Source organism: Alexandromys fortis, unplaced genomic scaffold (assembly GCF_014885135.2).
Source record: "Alexandromys fortis isolate MF-2015 unplaced genomic scaffold, M_Fortis_MF-2015_v1.1 scaffold_45, whole genome shotgun sequence".
NCBI lineage: Eukaryota > Metazoa > Chordata > Mammalia > Rodentia > Cricetidae > Alexandromys > Alexandromys fortis.
Genome location: NW_026067926.1, coordinates 11,097,538 through 11,117,960, shown reverse-complemented (window position 1 = coordinate 11,117,960; position 20,423 = coordinate 11,097,538). Strand labels below are relative to the sequence as shown.

The window sequence follows — 20,423 nt, the reverse complement described above, 5'->3', positions numbered from 1 at the left end:
GTCTACTTCCCCTTCTTGGTGCTAGGATTCTGTATGACTACTATATTTAGCCCTTAAAAATAAATGTTTAGAAAATTTAGAGTTTCTACAAATTAATTAGCCTGAGCAAGAAAGCATCGTCCGGGCACCAGAGTTCTCTAATGGCCTGCAAGATAAACAATGGGAAAAGTAGGTTCTTTAAGTCGTCCGTGTCTATTTAAGTTCAACAAATTAGTACTGATTTGGGGAATTCCATCCTTAGCATAATTGTCAGGAAGTTACACCCTAATGCTGGTTTGCTGCTTCTTGTCATACAGATTCCGATGGTAGACTTGGTTCAGGACAGATTGCTTACATTTCTTCGAAGAGTTGCTCTATTCCAGATGAGAGTTATGGCTGCTTGTCTTCAAACATTCCTGCTTTAGAACTGATGGCTTTGTATGTGGCAGCTGCCATGCACGATTATGATCACCCAGGAAGAACAAATGCATTTCTAGTGGCGACAAATGCACCTCAGGTGGGAAAGAAATGTTTAGAAGCTTAAGAATAATTCTGGGGGGCTGGAGAGATAGATGGCTCAGCGGTTAAAAGCATTGCCTGCTCTTTCAAAGGTCCTGAGTTCAATTCCCAGCTACCACATGGTGGCTCACAACCATATGTAATGAGGTCTGGTGCCCTCTTCTGGCCTGGAGACATACACGCAGACAGAATATTGTATACATAATAAATAAATTTAAAAAAAAAAAGAATAATTCTGAGAATTTGTATTTCCCATTGCAGATCTCTCTGTAGTCAATCCTTCCTGTGAGTCATGTTACCATTAGACTCTTCATTGTAATTAATTCATGAAAACACATGATGATGAATGCTAAAGGAATTTGGAAAAATCAGTTTGTCTTTTATCAAATCACTCTGGCTAGCTCTTTTTCCTTCTCACTTGGTCTATGGTATAGCTAAAGTTAAAATGGCCAAGGATATCATTCAGGGTTATCTTCTTCCCATCTTTCTCCTAAGACTGTGACCTTCAGTCTTTTATCTATAAATTTATTAGTGTACTGAGAATTTTTCCTTGGGCTGGCGAGATGCCTTACCAGATAAAGGCACCTCCCACCAGCCGTGACAACCTGAGTTTGATCTTTGAGGTGCCTACCCATCTGATAGAAAAAGAGAAACAAGTGCCACAACTTGGCCTCAGACCTCCACACATGTGCATGGCATGCACATGTGTCCCCAAACCCACATACTTAGATATGCACATACAAAATGTGATAAAAAAAACCATCTATACTAATTTATTTTGGTGTAATATTTTGTATGGAAGAAATATAGCTGATAAAGTATCAAATTCTGTTTGGATCATGTCACAGTTTAAATCAAGTAGTATAAATTCCCAACATGAACAATGTACTGCAGTAACTTTAAACATGAGGTCTTGGAACTACACATACTGCCTTTCGAAGAATTTAATGTGATTTGAGATGTTGGTGTAGGAGACTGCTGCAATGTTGTATGTGTGTTTCTAACCATATGCCTTACATAGGAACTTGTTACTGTTTCTGATGAATTTTCTGTCTTCATGTTAGCATTCTGTTTTAACTTTAGTTCTTGCCTTTCATCATTTGTAGCCATTTTCTGTTTATCTTTTTACCTATCTTCTTCAAGCAAGCAGACCAATGGTTTTAAATGTAGGGGATAAATTATTTTAATATAAAGTTGAGTGGTGTAGATGTGTGTGTGTAACACACACACATATAGATAGACAGGCAGACAGACAGACAGATAGATAGATATAGAAAGATGGGTTAGGAGGAGCATATAATTTATTTCTCTATTGAGACTTAATTCATGGCTCATGTTTTCTATAGTCAGATTCTGATGACTTTAAATGTGATTATTGATATTTGTTTGCTTTTTAAGTGTTATTTGGGAGAAATTGCCTACCCAGGGATACATATTTGCAGTTTACAAGGTCAGTGGTCACACTGCTTTTGGACCTGTGGTGAGGAATCTGTAGTGAAGCAAAACTCTTGTGTCAGTGCAAACAGCATGTGAAAAGACAGGCGACTGGCATACAGCAGTCCTTTCCAAGGGCATGCTCAGTGACCTAAGTCTTGAATTTACCTCCAGGTAGGAGGAAGCTGCCTGGACAGATTGAGTTATTAATATAGGCCTCAGTACTCAGACTAAACAGTTCTCAATACAGAAGTGTAGTAGGTGGCACTTAGCTAGGAAACAGACCCCAGTCACATCCCCAGAGTCTCTTCTCAGTCAGAGACTTGGCTCTTTACAGCACAATTCATTCTCATAACAACAGGTGACGTGGTCTTTCCTCAGCCTGTTCTTAGTGTCCCAATGTATTTAAAGTTTCTAGTATGGAGATTATATATAGATTCTCTTCCTGATTCTGGTTTTTGCTTCCATTTTATTTCTCTTTAGTAATTTCCAAGAACAGTTTGCATAGTAAAGGAACTGGAAACTTACTTTTATTTTACTGCCCTGACTCTGAGAGATTTTAAAGCCAGCTAACTAGCTTCAGAAAATACTTGAACAGTGTGTTAAAATGTTACTGTGTGTATGTGGGGGGGGAAAGGGTGTGCATGTGGGGGATAGAGGACAAATTTTGGGATTTCCAACTGTGCACTCCAGGGATTGAATTAGATCATGAGGCTTGTGTAATTAACACTGTACCTGCTGAGCCATCTTACTGATCCATGAATAGTGTGTGTTTTAATTAATTACCTGGGAGTTTCATTACTTCTTTCTGATATGATGGAACTATTTTGATAGCTTATCAATCTTCATTAAATTAAGCATGAATTTTTCAACACTGTTAAGTTGTCCCCTATGGAGTCTTTGGAGTAAAATCTTTTTAGGGGGATTTATGATGCTTAGAAGTCTCTGAAGATTGATGGAAGGCTTTTATGTGGGTCACAACAGCTTAGATCATTCCATTGTGTAACATGATGACATGAGCATGCAGGTATGCTTACATCTAGGCATTGATGTTCAGATATCAGGTATAGGAATCATGCTCACGTATGTCTCACATGGTACTGTTCCCTCTGTTTTTGTGTCTTCCTTTCTGATTAGGCAGTAAGGACCAGAAAAACACAGAGTTTTGTTTCTGTTTCTTAATCCCTGACCTTTAACATAACTTGACATGGGCTTTTAAAAAATAATAATAATAATAATTACTGCTTTAGTAGTTTTAAAAATGTTTTAGTTTTTAGAGATGGTAGAACCTTTAGAAATTCGATATCCTACTGGTTATGAATGTCCCTTAGTATTTTTTCCACTGCTGTGAGGGTAGGGGAAAGCAAGCTCATACTGTTGAACCAGTTGTAGTCTTACCTATTTTATGCTTATTTCTCACTACTTAGAAAATGTGTCAGGAAGGGAATGCAGATTACACCCTCAGACACAGGGCTCGCTGGCTTATCCTGGACCACTTCTTCCCCTTTAGTTAACTCTGTGTTGGCTACAGAATAGAGCTGTACCCTAACCCTGTTTTATATCCCAATGGATATAAATTGAATGTTTACTTCAAAAGCACCTTTCCATCACTTAGGAGGAAGCATGATAATTGCAGAGTATTTGAGAACAGTCTTTTAGTTTAGATCTGACATCAGAAGGAAAGGTGTCCCTAGCCTCATTGCACTTCATTCTACTTATTTGTAAAACCATTACAACCTTTCATCGTAGATATTAACATCCTGGTAACACACTTTGTTTGTGGTAGGTACTCACTCTTCTGACCTGTTTTTGACATTGAGTTATTAAAGTTCCTATGTGTAAGATGCTTGTCTCATTTTTTTTTTTAATTCTTTTTAGGCAGTTTTATACAATGACAGATCTGTTCTAGAAAATCATCATGCTGCATCAGCTTGGAATCTGTATCTTTCTCGCCCAGAATACAATTTTTTGCTTAACCTTGATCATGTGGAATTCAAACGCTTTCGTTTTTTAGTCATAGAAGCAATCCTTGCCACAGATCTCAAGAAACATTTTGATTTCCTTGCTGAATTCAACGCCAAGGTTTGTTATGTAAAGTAGTGCCTGATTTTGAAAAGGGAAATTGTTGTTGTTAGTGTTATAGATGAAAGGTGTTTTTTGATATTAAGTTGGAATTACATTACACATGAAGAATAAATAACAGATATAAAGAGTTTTTATTATTATAGCACTATGTCTTAAAATTCTGTGTTTGCTATGCTTTCTTTTGACAAATAGATGAATTTTATTGTAGTTTTTAAAAAAATTAACAAACCAATTAATTATATCCAAAGTTTTTATAACAGAAGTTGAGTTTACTCAGTGCCAAGTGAGACATTTTATGAAATTAAAGTTGTATTTCTAAGAAGCTTCTTTTGTATTAGGAATTTTCTACTGCTGACCTGGCTGAAGGGCAGTTTCTCTTTTCTTCTGTTTGACAAGGATTTCCTCATCCCCAAACTGCCATGTGTGTGTAGTCACTGTGCTGTGGATTGAGGAAGATCAGCTTACAGCGCCCCCCTCAGGGAATTCATACTCCCTGTGCCAACTGGAATCACTAAACTGCTCTGACAGCAGTGATAGTGGCAGTGAGTCCCTTGAAGCAGAAAAGGTTGAGGACCATTGCTTTACTTTTGAAAGAATTATGCCCTGTCCCTCTATTTTCTCTAGCAGGAAACTGCTGATTCCTCAATTTTTATTTCCAAGAGGAAATAAAAAGCATACTAAATTTGCCTATCTAATAAGGATAATTTCAGCTACCTAAACAATGTTAATTAATATTTACTTAGCCTTTATTATCAGCCAGGCTCTCTGTTTATTCATCCTTGTGGCAGTATTTGAAAAGATTACCATCTCCATCACTTCTTTATAGAGGAAGAAATGGATTTGAATAGGTAAAATGCTGAATTAATATCCGTGTGACTTAAGCTTTAGACCATGGAGTATTTCTTTTTCTTTCTTTTGTTTTATTTCTTTTGATTTTTGAGACAGGGTTACTCTATGTAACATTTCTGGCTGTCCTGGAACTCACTCTGTAGTCCAGGTTGGCCTCAAACTCACTGAGATCAGCTTGCCTCTGTCTTCCAAGTGCTGAGATTAAAGGTGTGTGCTACTGCTGACCAGCTAGAGTTAAGTTTCTAAGACTCGTGTTTTTGAGCTGTATCTGCATGGCAAAGCAAGAACTGATTTTTCCTTAGCTCTTTTAAATGGCCTTTCTTTAAAGTAGAAATAGTTACAATTCTTATGATTTATAAATTCATGTGTACATATATTTAATACACATACATACATTTTTCTCTGTGATAATTACAAATAATGAAACCAAAGCTGATCTTTTAATAAAAAGTTATACTGTCTTTGAAACCAAATCTTAATACTATTTCAGTGGGACATTTTACAAAGTAGGCCCACGTTACAGCAGATTCTGATTTTAAGGAAGCATTTCCTGAAATTTCTTCCTGTTCTTTGGCCAGGAAACAATTTTATGGTAATTGGTAAGAACAAACAAACATTGGAAACTCCTTGTGACTCAGAACCTGAAAAAATTCTCTTTTGTCCAAAATAGGCCAATGATGTAAATAGTAATGGTATAGAATGGACCAGTGAAAATGATCGCCTCTTAGTCTGCCAGGTGTGCATCAAACTCGCAGATATAAACGGCCCAGCAAAAGCTCGGGATCTACATTTGAGATGGACAGAAGGCATCGTGAATGAATTTTATGAACAGGTAAGATGAAACATGAGATTGGTGGGATTTTGAAGATCTGCCATATGAAGAAAGCACCTTTGGGGGCTTCAGTTGCTACAGGAAGTGTACGAGTTGTCCGGAAAGAATTAAACGTTGAGTGTACCCTGGCTCTTTGTGGTTTCTCAACTCTACCTTTGCTGATAATATTTTTTTATTTTATTTTATGTGTATGGATATTTTGCCTGCATGTATGTCTGTGCATCATGTGTGTGCCTGGTGCCTGTAGAGGCCAGAAAAGGGCTTCAGATTCAGTGGAATTGGAGTTACAGATAGTTGTGAGCTGTCGTGTGGATGCTGACACTTGAACTCAGGTCCTCTGAAAGAGCAGCTGGTGCTTTTAACAACTGAGCCATTTCTCTATCCTTTACTGCTAATATTATAGTAGCAAACAAAAATGTATAGCTTATTACTTGCCTGGAACAAGATGACTGTACTCTTGGCCGAATAGATAAGGATAGACTACAGTTTCCAAGGTCATTTTCGAACTGAGAATCTATAACTTAAAACAGTTGATTTCCAAATGAAGTAGTTTTCCCCCTCAGAATAATATTTTTATTAATTATTTGGGAATTTTGTACAATACATTCTGATTACACTCACTTCTCATTCCTCCCAAGTTACCCTCCCACCTTATGCCACTCCAAAAACAAAACAAACAAAAAACCCCACCAAGTCCAGTTTGTGTTGCCTATCTACTCATAGGAGCATGGTCAAACTCCCGGTGTCCAGAAAACTGAGAATGAAAGGCACTGAAGGCTTCTGTAACAACCCTGCCCCAAAAGAAGCAATCCAGACAGGACTCTATTGAAGAGAGTTCTTAAAAACTGATAAAGATGCTGAAATATAGCATAACTCTTCACGGTTTATGGCTTCTGGAAGGGATTGGGGAAGGATCAAATGAAGTAGTTTTTTTTTAAGTTATTTTATAGTCTTTTCAGAACATATTTAACTATCTAAAGACACTTTCAAGTCTGTTATAGAAAGGCTGTCTTTGCATTGGAAGCATCCATGGGACAAAACCTGACAGAAAATAAAGGATAGAAGTGAGTTCAAAATAGATACTGAGCTGTTTTCAAAGACTTGAATATAAACGTGCTATTTTTTTATATCTTTTAAAATCTTGACTTTAAAAGATTTTTACCCATTTGCAGAATCTGTGCTGTTTGCGGGTGGGTTGTTCCCCATAATGTAGGTGAAAGCTGATTTTCCTGCAAGCTTCATGTTTCATTATCTTGAAAATATCAAATACCAGCCACTTATACCTCTATTTATTTGGAGTCCTTGACCCTGATAGCCATGAATATTGAAGATATTTATACAGTTAGAGCTTCTGTGTGTAAGAAAGTAGGAGTAATGAAACTGAGTCTGTCTGATCATGCATACTGACTCCATGCTGTATCATAAAAGGTACAATGTCTTTTACCTACACTTAGAGTTATATAATACCATACTGTGTAACCTGTTATTGAGACTGGGAATAGAAATATGCAAATTACAGTATAATCTTAAATTAAGTAAATATAGTCATTAAGTAAATATAGCCATAAATATAGTAATATAAGTAAATAGTCATATTAATATGTTATATAGAATATATTATATTACATATAGTACTTGATATTATATAATATGATTATATAGTCATAAGTTAATATGTAATGTGTTACATATTATATATCATGTGATAGGATATATTGCATATATATTACATATAGTAATATAAGTAAATATAGTCATAAATTAAGTAAATATAGTCACTCCAAATCAAATAATTTAGCTTTAATATATTAGCTATAAACTATTAATTGTTGATATAGAATGTTGCAGGTTGATAGTAAAATTGTTAGTATTTATTTTAAAATATATATATCTTCCGTGTTAACTGAATATCAGTTATTCTAATTTCTATAAACAGAATATCAGAATACAAATTTGTTTAAAATTTCTCAAATGGAGAAAAGACAAAATAACGTTTTTTTCCTGTGCTGGTAGTTGTTTAAGTCTCAGGAACCCCTGTTAAACATGTGCCCATCAAGCCATACTCCATCCTAACAATAATCACAGTCATTAGTGTTTTGTGTAAAGATTATTTTGATGTAGACTGTGTTTTTAAAACCTCAAGATTCTGGGTGTGGTAGTGCACACCTTTAATCCCAGCATTTGGGAGGTAGAGGCAGGCAGATCTTTGTGAGTTCAAGGCCAGCCTGATCTACAGAGTGAGGTCCCAGACAGCCAGAGATATGTAGAGAGACTCTGTCTCAAAGCATCAAAAAGAAAGAAAAGAAAAACCCAAGATAATTTTAACAGTACACTTTAATTGTTGTATTTTTGGTAGTTAAATGTAATTTTCTTTTTGAAATGCTCAGGGAGATGAAGAAGCAACCCTTGGTCTACCTATTAGTCCCTTTATGGATCGTTCTTCTCCTCAACTAGCAAAACTCCAAGAATCTTTTATCACTCACATTGTGGGCCCCCTGTGCAACTCCTATGATGCTGCTGGCTTGCTGCCTGGTCAGTGGATACAAGCAGAAGAGGATGATGATACAGAAAGTGATGATGATGATGGTGAAGAATTAGATTCAGATGATGAAGAAACAGAAGACAATCTAAATCCCAGTAAGAATGAAAGGAAACTATATTTTCTTTAATGCTATTAACTACAAATGTTCTTTAATTTGGATTTAGATTTCTGCATCTTAGGTACAGATATGTTAACTTCTGTTAGAGTGTTCAAATTCAGTAGTCATGCTTTGGATAACTGCCATGTGCTACTTCTATAGCACAATGGGGCCTCTTAATTAATGAAAGCAGCATTTCTCAAGATGCTGTCCTCCAGCAGCTGCTCATCTGATCATCTGAGTCCTAGCAATTAGACTCCTCATCCCATTCTCTTGGAGCATCTGAACAGCTGGGGAGCACCACTTCAACGAATCAAAACAGTGGGGAGCAAAGAATAAGCTCCTGGCTCTGAGAGAAGAACCAAGGTTTTGATATTAAGAATGAGTCATATAGCAACATATTTTTCTGAAAAAGACCATTAGTGGAAAGTTTTTAAAAAATTGTCTTTGAAACTTAATGAAATGTCACTTCATGTTTATTTTCAAGTAAGATTTAAATTACATCTACTGGACACTTTTTCCTAGTATACTAAGAATCAGAACTATAACACAATGAGAGTTGTGTTTTTACCTATTGGAGGTACTTGTCTGTAGATGCTGTCCTCCACCCAGTGCTCTTCAGCAGTGCTCTCCCCACTTTAGAATAAATGTCTTGTGTTTAGGGATAGTATAGTAGAGAATAACCTTATGCCAACTTGAGGTTAGTTGACTGTTTTTTCAGAATAAATAATATTCACCGGAATACTAGTAATTACTTTTAGTTTACTGCATTAAAACATTACAAACTTGAATTTTAACTTTGGATTGTTAGGATTTTCATCTTTGATTTCAGCACTCTACTTCCCTCCGACCCAGGATTCTCTGGATGTCATCTGTTAGTTTCTATACGAACAACTACTGTCACTCAGAGCTTTGTTTGTGCTGTTCTGTTAGCACGTGAGCTCCACAGTGTGGATAATGTTTTTCTTACTCTTCACATTTATAGTCTTAGAGCTTTCATAACTACTTAGACTAGAGTGGACTCTTAGGCATTTATTGAATGAGCGATTGGATTTTATTTGCTTTGATATAAATGTCTGTTTTCAATTTCACAGAACCACAGAGAAGGAAAGGCAGGCGGCGGATATTTTGTCAGCTAATGCACCACCTCACTGAAAACCACAAGATATGGAAGGAGATCATAGAAGAAGAAGAAAGGCGTAAAGCTGAGGGGAACAAACTGCAGGTGGAGAGTACCTCCTTACCTCAAGCAGATGAGATTCAGGTCATTGAAGAAGCAGATGAAGAGGAAGAACAAATGTTTGAATAGAAGAAAGCTTGTGCTGAAGAAGCCTGGGGTCCTGTGCCTAATGCTCCCTGCGCTGGTTCTTAACTGACCACTCCCATGTGGACAGGCCTTAATACTGTGAGAGAATCCTTGCTGCCCTGGCAGTTCTCACTCCTAAGCACTTTCATCACAAACTAGAGTTGGCTGCAGCTGACGTGTTGCAGAGCCTTTCCTCCAAGCCTTCACTGGGTGTAAACAGTTTGTCATGATGCTGCTTTGCTGGGCAGTCAGCTCTTTATTTTTCATGGCGAGGGAAGGCTAAAATGGGAAATTCAAGAGACTTCAGCTTTCGAAGTGGCCATAACGCTTTTTATGAAAACAGGATTCATCTTGTATTTCCAAATATATCTTTTATGTCTTTGTTTTGGGGTCGAGAAAACAAACCTCTGCCTAATACAAAAAGGAATTTATTGTGGCCTTTCTGAGTGATTTCTGCTCATGGCAGTACACTGTTCAATATGGTTCTCCCAGCTTCATCCATGAAGGACTGAGGACCTTTGTTATACTTAACAAAATCCAGGTGCATCAATTTCTGATGCTTTTTATTGTTGTGTATAATCTACTTGTGTGTTTTACTTCTGCCTAAAGTATTCAGGTTTGCTGTGGACATCAGAAGTCTGAATTCTAGTCTTACTGATTTTGTTCCATGGTTGAATTTTAAAGGTGTTTAACAATGAAGGAACTTCATTCTTTAGTCAAAACTGTTCTTATTTTTATTTTTGCTCAGGATAAGTAATTTTAAATATTTAGTTATTATAAACATGGCATAGATTTGCCAGGAAAAAAATCATTTTCCTAATATTGATGTTACCTTTCATAAAATGAGCACCATTTTAATTAAAGCCAAGAGAAAGGAGATAATCTTGGGCCTTAATGCAAAATCAAATGAAACCAGTCCCATCAAAGACATTGCCTAAATAATTGGTTATCTTTAGATATGTGTCTTAGGTGTCTTATAGCCTTAGGTGTCTGTTTATAGAAAAACTGATATTTTTTTTGGTTAATTTCTCCAAGAAAACACGACAGAGATGACTCATCACTATGTAATAATATTAGAGCTCCACAGAAAACTGGATTCTTAGATGAAGTAAATGATGGGAATACAAGCTTAATTTTTACATAAAAACTCTATAAATAGTTCAATAAATAATTCCATACAAATGCATATAAATACCTTACTAAGAAAACAGACCACATTTATAATGTTTACATAACCTCATTAGAGTGTGGCTATGTGCCCTAGTTGTGAAAAATTATTGAAACCAAATTATACCAAAATGGCAAATTGATTTCTCATTACTCTTGAAGACTGTACAATATTTTGGAGCCATTCAACTTGATGCATAGTTAACTGTCATTTCCATAGTAGTTCCTATAGAGTGTGATGCTGGAGTTTCCTGCCTACCTAAGGTATTTGGTTTGTCTACAAGGCTGCAGTTAAAGATCTATTGAGTACTGGGGTTTTTGATCCTGCAGGTATCATATTTAATGAATCACTACACTTTATTTATTAAACATGTTGAGTATTGAGTTCCTTTCTGTCACTTTTACTACCACACCCACATTTGTAAATTGGTCCACCATATATTACTGAGTAATAAAACTTTAACTGATAATATATTGAATTTGCGTTTGTATACATTCTGTGCGTATATTTCTCGAAAATATATTTTATATCCTATGCAGATTTATTTATTCTGTTGCTTTCTTTCTTACAGAAAACAGTATACATGTGTGTTTAAGTTCATACTTGTACAGGCATGTGTTATGAGAAACAAATCTCTAAATATTGTTACTAACATTTTTTATTGGAATAATTTAGTTTTAAATTCTGTCTTGAAAAAAAGCACATTTTACTTTTACTAAAAATGTTACTAGAAACTCATTTGAAAATAATTCTTAAATTATTTAATAATCCTTGCTTAGTAAACTAAATCAAAACATCCCCCCAAAATTAAAATTATTAAAATTACCCATGTAAAAATTTTAAACATTATGATTGAAAGTCATTAATGTGACAATATATTAAAAAATATATATGCTCCTGCTAGGTGGAGTCCTACTTGAGGAATTGTCATAAGCCTTATAAATCTTGTGTGGGGTATGCTGAGGATGGAACCCAGGGCCGCTCGTCTGCTGTGTGATTACTCTGCTGTTCTACAGTACCTCCATTTCATAGTTCTTATTTTGCTTGCTGTAGGATCAGATTAATTTTTATTAGGATTTTATCACAAATCTGCTACTGTAAATTATTGTTATAAATATAAAACTGAAATATCTATGTGCTTTCTGACACATTTTTTTTCTCCATAGAAACCTATTTTTGTCATTATTATTTATTTGATTGTTTGAAAGCTGTTTCCAGCTACTCTTACCGACTTTTTCCCCTTGCTGTTGGCCTTATCTGCTTATTTTTTACAAGAGTCTGGCATTACTTAAGTAATCAAAAATTCTCTCTCTGAATTATAACTCCTAGAAACAAACTTTACAAAAGAGATAAGTAGGGCCAATTGGCTCCTTTATTATAATTGCTGGACCACTGTGAACAGCTCCGAAGTGCTTGTGGGTTAGCAGAGACAGGTAGGTCAGGATGAAGTGGTTCTCTGGGGAAGGGAATGTTTTACACTGAGCACCAAAGAATTCAGTTCGTTTTGATGTGATTGGAGTAGAAGAGAAACAACCACAGAGGCCAGAATAGGGGAAATCATCTTCACATTGGACAAGCCGAGAGTTTTATGCTGAGTGGAGTAGAGGGAAGAGGAGGGACTGATTAATGAGAGAGGGTGGTTAACAGAGTCTCTTCTAAAGCATGGTGTGGCACTTAAGTTTCACTCTTAAGGAAATAGGAAACAGAGGATTTTTTATCTGAATGAAATAATTTTTAATATGGGGATCATTATCACACTATTTTGAATTGTTAAAAAATTGTGAGTGATCATTGTTCGGTTTCAGCTTCTACCCTCAGTCCCAACAGTCAAGACAAAGCCAAAACTTGTCAATGCTATATAATCAGACTGACACTTCAAGAGAGTAGAGTCCCAACATCTATTTTACTGAAAAACAGATTTTAGTCTTAGTGAATTGAGCACCGAAGGAAGTCTCCTGTGTTTACACCTAGAACAAAACAAAAGGAAAAACTAACCCTATGTTAATCAATGCTTTTTCAATTGTTCTCTTTCCTTATTCCCACCATACAAAAACTCCATTGTTGTGCCACATAGTCTAGTAAGAGAGCGCTTTGGATATTTTCTAGACTCAAGGGTACTTTGCTTTATATTTGACTGATAAAAACCTATGAGATCTGTAACTGAATTTGTTATATATATATATTTTCCTTTGACAGTTCTAATTTTTGCTTTTGACAGAGTGGAAGAACAAGATTTAGAGACAGGGAGACCTTGTGGGTTTTGACTAGGATAGGTTGTAGAGTAAAAGAGAAATTAATGGCCTTGAGATTTAAGACACAGAATCAATTTCTTTGGTGATTAATTGAATTTGGTATCAAGGAGGGTGGCAGATTTCTGATTTGGAAACTCGGTCTGAGACTGAGAAAGAGTAGATTTTGGATGCAGTTGAGGGCAAACAGATTAATTCAGATTGAAATGGAGGTAGAAGGGCTTGATAAATTCTGGTGTAGTTCAGTGAGTTCAGAAGAGAGATAAGGGCTAATAATATCTGGATTCACTTGATAATGACAACCACAAGGTGGAGTCAGAATACGAAGAGTAATAAGACTGGGTTCAGAACTGACACAACTACATAGAGAAGGAGACTTCTAAGAGAAAGTAGAAAAAGAAGAAAGGGTACAATCAGAAGTCCAAGTAAATGGATCTTTCAAGAAGGAAACCTCAGGGCTGGTGAGAAGACTCTGCAGGTAAGAATCCTTGCCCCCAAGCCTGAGGAACTGTACCTGATCCCCAGAACACACACAGTGGAAGAAGAGAACTCCCACAACTTCTCTTCTGAGCTCTATATGTACAAACACACACACAATGTTGAAAAAGAAAACTTGAGGCCAGCCTGGGCTATAGTGTGAGACCATGTCTCAATTTTTCTAAAGCATGATGAGTAATGTATGTTACATGCTGCCTGAAGATAAAATCATCATAATAATATGAAAATGTTTTGATTTTATCAAGAATGGCATCACTTACGTTGTTTGCAAAAGGAGTTTTGTTGCTGTCATGGGACATATGCCAGAATACCACATGTTGGAGATACAACAAGGTGGTGATATTATGAGAGATTAAATAATGTACCTTCCCATCACAGGGCTGTTCTGAGAAAAATGTTATTCTGAGTTTTACATATTTTACCAGGTTGTGCTGAAGTAGTGGGTTGTCCATCTTTGAAAATATTCTCTCCAGGAGTTCTTTGGTGTTTATGGCAGTATAGTACATACAAGACAGCCCAAAACAGCCATCAGCAGCCTGAGAAGTACCCTCCATAAAGTATCCGCTCAAGTAAAGCCAGATTCTTGGCTTGACTGCAGAAAAGAATTTCAGAATGAGCCAGTACGCAGAAGGGTTGGTGTTTATTAGAGATTTTAAAAATGGATTTAAGCACTGGGATTAATTGAAAGACACCCAACTCAGAGGAAGGATAAGATATCAATGTGAATGGCTTCCCAAGGAAGATTCATGCTTGAGTGTCCTAGGAGATGTCATGTATATTATTACAGTTGTTTTCATGTTACATCTAAAAGTGTTGTTTAGAAGCCCCCCCCCTTACAAATGGGATTATAAGGTCGCCCTGGAAGTCCTTTGGATGGATTTATTATCTAATAAGATAAAAACCAGGGATTGTAAGGATTACACAGAATTTAAGTCACATCCTTTACTATAAATGGGATTTCTTGTAAGATTCCCAAGAAAGTAATTTTGCAGCTGGTAAAAGAAAAACTTCTTATACAGCTATACCTTAAGAATGGTTCATTGTTATTTGGATAATATATAGGGTCTGAGGAAGAGATGACTTGGCAGGAGTTTGTACTGTTCTTGGAGAAGATCTGAGTTCAGTTCCCTGTACTGACACTGAGCAGCTCACACTACCTGTAACTCCAGTTTCAGGATTTCTAGTATTGTCATCTGGCCTCTTGAGCACACAAACACACTCCCACAAAGACACATAATTAAAACAGTGAATCTAGGGCTGGAGAGATGGCTCAGAGGTTAAGAGCGCTGACTGCTCTACCAGAGGTCCTAAGTTCAATTCCAGCAACCACATGGTAACTGACAACCATCTATAATGAGATCTGGTGACCTCTTCTGGCATGCAGGCAGAATACAGTATACATAAAACAATCTTTAACAAATCATATACAAGAAAGTATCTCTGTGTTGGTCTTTTTTGCAGTAAACATTCTCGTGCTAGAATTCTTGACTTTCCTGACAATAGGCTTTGACCAGACTCAGATGAGGATCTCTTGTGTGTGGAGTGACTTGATACTGCTCCTAGTGTCAACATTTCTAGTCATAGTTTTCACTGAAAGTGTGTTACAGTCTTTTCATTTTGGACACATTCATTGACTGCTACAATTTAATATAATGTAATTCTTAATTAACTCACAGTTGTGAAGGACTTTTTGGCTTAGCAAACAAATTTACTTTTGTTTCATCTTAATTTTCTTTGTAGAAATCCTAGTATGATTGTTGCTCACATGTCAGGAATGTTATGAGAATTGATTGCTCTAGTGATCACTAAGACACTCTTTGTTAGTAGAGGTATACATTACCTAATAAACATAATCCCTTATCACTTTATTTTGTTAACAAAATAATCCACACACAACTGTGCCTTAAAAGCTTGTCATTTAGAATTGGTGATTTTGTTTGACTTGCTGAGTGTGATTGGTAATATAAAATTAAATCTGAAAGTAAAATGAAGTGCTGTTTATAAATATGCATAGCACTAGAAATGCTGCAAACTTATAACTGTCGCTGTGATTTGTGGAGTGCTCAGTGACAGTGGATGAGTGTAGTAAGGAGCAGCAGCGGGCTGTGTCCCGCCACCCAGCTAGCTTTACACCTGAAATAACAACACACAAATTGTATTCTTTTAAACACTGCTTGGCCCATTAGTTCTAGCCTCTTATTGGCTAGCTCTTACATATTGATCTAACCCATTTTTAATATTCTGTGTAGCACCACGAGCTGGCTTACCAGGAAAGATCTTAACCTGTGTCTGTCTGGAGTGGGAGAGTCATGGCGACTGCCTGACTCGCCTTTTTTTCTCCCAGAATTCTGTTCTGTTTACTCACCTACCTAATTTTTTGTCCTATCAAAGACCAAGCAGTTTCTTCATTAATTAACCAATGAAAGCATCATATAGATACAAGACCCACCTCCATCAGATGAGCACATCGCATATGGATTTGTTCACAATTACACATTTAAAATACAAAAACTAAACATGAAAAATGTTTCTGTATTTCAATATGAAGTTTGGACATGATTTGAAGGTAATAAAAGTCTCAAGTATCACAAAATCTTACTCCTCACCCACTTAGTGTAGAACCATTTTTAGCTTATGACCCATGTGAAGTAGATGGCAGGCCAGATTCGGAAAAATTTGATGACACTTGATCTAAACTTTTAAGGTGGAAAATATTTATTAGTTTTATTTCTCTGTTGCCTAACATTAATTCCTGCCTGCCTAAAAGTGGTAACTTATTTATAGGTTATTAGGGTTTTTTAACTTTAACTATGTTTTTGTTTATTTTCTACTTTTAAAATTGGGATGGTTTATTTACAACATTTCAGTTTTTATTGAAATAGGTGCTTTGGTATTCTTTCCCTGGAATATTGCCTTAAATGTATTGTATAGATTCTTATATGGAGAGTTTAAATTGTTTTAAGCACTCACATTTTTATTTTTCCTCTTTTACCAAAGGTTATTTTACAACAAAAATTTAGGATTTGAGGAAAATTTTGTTTTCTAGTTTTATTTTGATATTAAAACCCACCTTTACATTGTATCACTTTCAGAAAATAGTATACCTACTATTTGTATATTTGGAACTTAGTGAAGTTTAATTTTGGTATACTATATGTTTAATTCTCAAGACCTTTACAAGGCACTTGTAAAGACTGTATGGAACTTGATAAATACTCACTAGATCCACCTTGCTCCTGATGAAATATTATTCTTCTATATTCCATGTGTCCACCTGTTGATGTGTATATGTTTGCATGTGGAGTTGTAAACAGAGACTACACTTTTGTTTTCCAGCTGTCCAGAACTGAATAATCACACAGAAACTATATTAATTACAACACTGTTTGACCAATGGCTCATACATATTCCTAGTTATCTTTTCCACCTTAAATTAACCCATTTCTATTAATCTATTAATCACTACAAGGCCGTGGCTTATTGGTAATGTTCTGGCATCTTTCTCCTTTGGTGACTACATGGCATATTCCCTGACTCTGCCTACTCTCTCCTGCTATCTCTGTTAGGATTTCCCACTTAACTTTAGTCATCAACCAATAAGAGCAACACATATACAGAAGGACATCCCACACCATCTCCCCCTTTCTGTCTAATTAAAAAGGAAGGTTTCAACTTTAACAAAGTAAAATTATATATACAAAACAGTTATCAAGCAAGAATTATACTTAATAATATTTAATCCATTGCATTTGGTAAATTAAGTAAAATACTCTATATCTAGCCTATTTTTGTGAGTCTAAGGTTTTATATCTAATTTATCTTTTATCATAACTAAGAAAAAGTATAACTATAACTATCTGTCTTTAATTCCATCAAAAATTCCAGAAGGATATAATATAACCTAAGTAAACAAGAAGTGCATTGTAAGCAACTTCCAAAGTTCTAGAAATGACAGAGACATCTTGTTGCCTGGACAGTCCCTTGTATACCAGATCTCTCCAAGACTTTTATCATGAAGGGGTGTCAGATTTTTGTCAAAGACTTTTTCAATATCTGATGAGATGATCATGTGTTTTTTTTTCTTTCAGTCTGTCTATATGGTGGATTATATTGACAGATTTTCATATGTTGAACCATCCCTGTATCTATGAGTTAAAGCCTATTTGGTCGTGGTGTATAATCTTTTTGATGTGTTCTTGAATTTGCTTTGTGTGTATTTTATTGAGTATTCTTACATCAGTAGTCATGAGGGAAATATGTCTGTAATTCTCATTGTTTGAGTTTTTGTGTCATTTAGGTATCAGAGTGATTGATTATGGCCTCATAAAATGAATTTGACATTGTTTCTTCTGTGTCTATTTTGTGAAATAATTTGATGAATATTGACAGTGGTCTAAATTCTGTGCTAAAACCATCTGGCTAGGTGGGCTTTTTCTTTTTCTTTTTTGAGGGGGTTGGAAGACTTTAATGACTGCTTCTATTCTCTTAGGGGTTATAGTTCTATTAAAATTGTTTATCTGATCTTGATTTTAACTTTGGTGAGTGGTATCTCTCAAGAAAATTGTTCATTTTAGATTTTCCAATTTTGTGGAGTACAGGGTTTTGAAGTATGACCTAAGGATTCCTTGGATTTCTTCTTTGTTTGATGCTATATCCCCCCTTTTTTTTAATATTTATTTATTTATTATGTATACAATATTCTGTCTGTGTGTACGTCTGCAGGCCAGAAGAGGGCACCAGATCTCATTACAGATGGTTGTGAGCCACCATGTGGTTGCTGGGAATTGAAATCAGGACCTTTGGAAGAGCAGGCAATGCTCTTAACCACTGAGCCATCTCTCCAGCCCCTAAATCCCCCTTTTTGTTTCTGATTTGTCAATTTTGGATATTCTATCTCTGTCTCTTAGTTTGGATAAGGATTTGTCTATCTTGATTCTTTTAAAGAACTGACTCTTTGTTTTGTTGATTCTTTGTATTGTTCTCTTTGTTTTCTGTTTTATTGATTTCAGTCATTTCCTGCCAACTGTTCTCTTGGGTGTGCTTGCTTCTTTTTGTTCTAGTGCTTTCAAGTGTGCTATTAAGTTGCTAGTATGAGATCTTGCCAATTTTTTTATGAAGTCACTTAGTGCTATGAACTTTCCTCTTAGCACCACTTTATGTCCCATAAGTTTGGGTGTGTTGTGCATTGAATGTCACTGAATGCTAAGAAGTCTTTAATTTATTTCTCCCTTGATCCAGTTCAATAGGGAGTTTTTCAGTTTCCATAGTTTGTAAGCTGTTTCTTGTTGAAATCCAGCTTTAATCTGTGGTGGTCTTATAGGATATAGGAAATATTTCAATTTTCTTGTATTTGTTGAGACTTGCTTTGTGACTGAGTATGTGGTCAATTTTGGAGTTTGTTTTTTGAGGTGCTGAGACGAAAGTACATTCCTTTGTGTTTGGGTGAAATGTTCTGTAGGTATGCTATGTTCATTTGATTCAGAATATATGTTAGCCCCATTATTTCTCTGTTTTTGTCCATTGATAACAGTGGGGGTATTAAAGTCCCCCATTACTAATGTGTGAAGTTTGATATATGATTTAATCTTTAGTAATATTTCTTTTATTACTATAAGAAATATATATGTGGGTGCACTTGTGTTTGGGGGCATAGATGTTAAACAATTGAGATCATCTTGGTGAATTTTTCCTTTGATGAGTATGAAATGTCCTTTCCCAGTTCCCATTTTTAGGGAAATACACAGATCTCCAGCGTGAGTGAAATAGGATTTTAGTTTGTAGATCAGATTAAATTAAATGGCCACAAATATCATATACATATGTCTAGTTGAGGGCAGCAATACCATATACATATGGAAGCAGTAGTATCTTCTAAGCATAGTACACACTGGGAGCATATTTTGCACATGGACAAAATGCAAGGAAAAGAAGAGTAAGGCTGTTACTTTATTTTGTTCATTTATTTGCCTGAGGAATCTGCCAGCTTGGTTTTCTTTAAAAGGTTTACTTTTAATTCATTCTCGAACCCCACCCCCAATGTGCTGTGTGGTTATGTGCACATGAGAGTGGGTGCCTGCTGAAGCCAGAGGCATCAGAACTGGAGTTACAGGGGGTTGTGAGCTGCCATGTGGGTGCTGAGAACTGAATTTGGGTCCTCTGCAAGAACATCAAGTGCTTTTAACCATCAAGAATTCTCTGCATTTCACAGCTTGGTTTCTTTTTGCCTTTTCTCTCCTTGTCTAGCCTTCTTGTATGTGCTGTATTTTCTCCATGACTATCCTATGAACATACACATGCTCTCAAATCCACCTAGGCTGTCAATGGATGACCCTGTTCACAGTTTGTTCACTCACCTTCTGTCTTTTCAATGTCATTACACTTTCTGAAATTAGGATTACTTTGATAGCATGTAAAAAGAAATAACCATGCTCAGTTGCTATAAGTTGAATCAAAAGTTAGGTTTTCAACATCCTAATTAGTAGGTTATGACTAGTGAGAAACCATTAGTCACTGCATAGTCCCAATATATCTGTTAGTATATTTGCCCAAATGGATATTTTCTATTATGGATTCCATAGTGATTTGCATTCATTTATATTTTATAAAATTTATTATTTTATCAGTAATTCCAGATGGTTGAGTTAACATTATCTGATAAACACCTACATGGACTAAATTGTACAAATAATTGGGTATAAGAAAAATGTAAGCAGGGTCTTCTATACGGTTCCATTGGTTGACTTCTCTGTTTTTATGCCAATACCAAGCTGTTTTCAATACTGTAGCTCTGTAATAGAGTTTGAAGTCAGGGATGGTAATGCCTCCAGACGTTCCTTTATTGTATAAGATTGTTTTGGCTATCCTG

At 35.8% G+C, this 20,423-nt stretch overlaps 2 protein-coding genes across 6 annotated transcripts in view; one reads left to right on the top strand and one right to left on the bottom strand.

The window, feature by feature from the left end:
• Nucleotides 1–11,289, top strand: part of Pde3b (phosphodiesterase 3B) — a 141,033-nt gene extending 129,744 nt beyond the window's left edge. The window contains exons 13-17 of the mRNA XM_050143153.1: nucleotides 297–496; nucleotides 3,811–4,014; nucleotides 5,537–5,698; nucleotides 8,086–8,335; nucleotides 9,432–11,289. Of these exons, the coding sequence (XP_049999110.1) occupies nucleotides 297–496; nucleotides 3,811–4,014; nucleotides 5,537–5,698; nucleotides 8,086–8,335; nucleotides 9,432–9,646 (1,031 nt within the window). The 3' untranslated portion in view covers nucleotides 9,647–11,289. The remainder of the gene's footprint in view (nucleotides 1–296; nucleotides 497–3,810; nucleotides 4,015–5,536; nucleotides 5,699–8,085; nucleotides 8,336–9,431) is intronic.
• Nucleotides 1–20,423, bottom strand: part of Cyp2r1 (cytochrome P450 family 2 subfamily R member 1) — a 700,872-nt gene that overhangs the window by 661,636 nt on the left and 18,813 nt on the right. The gene's annotated exons all lie outside the window — the stretch shown is intronic.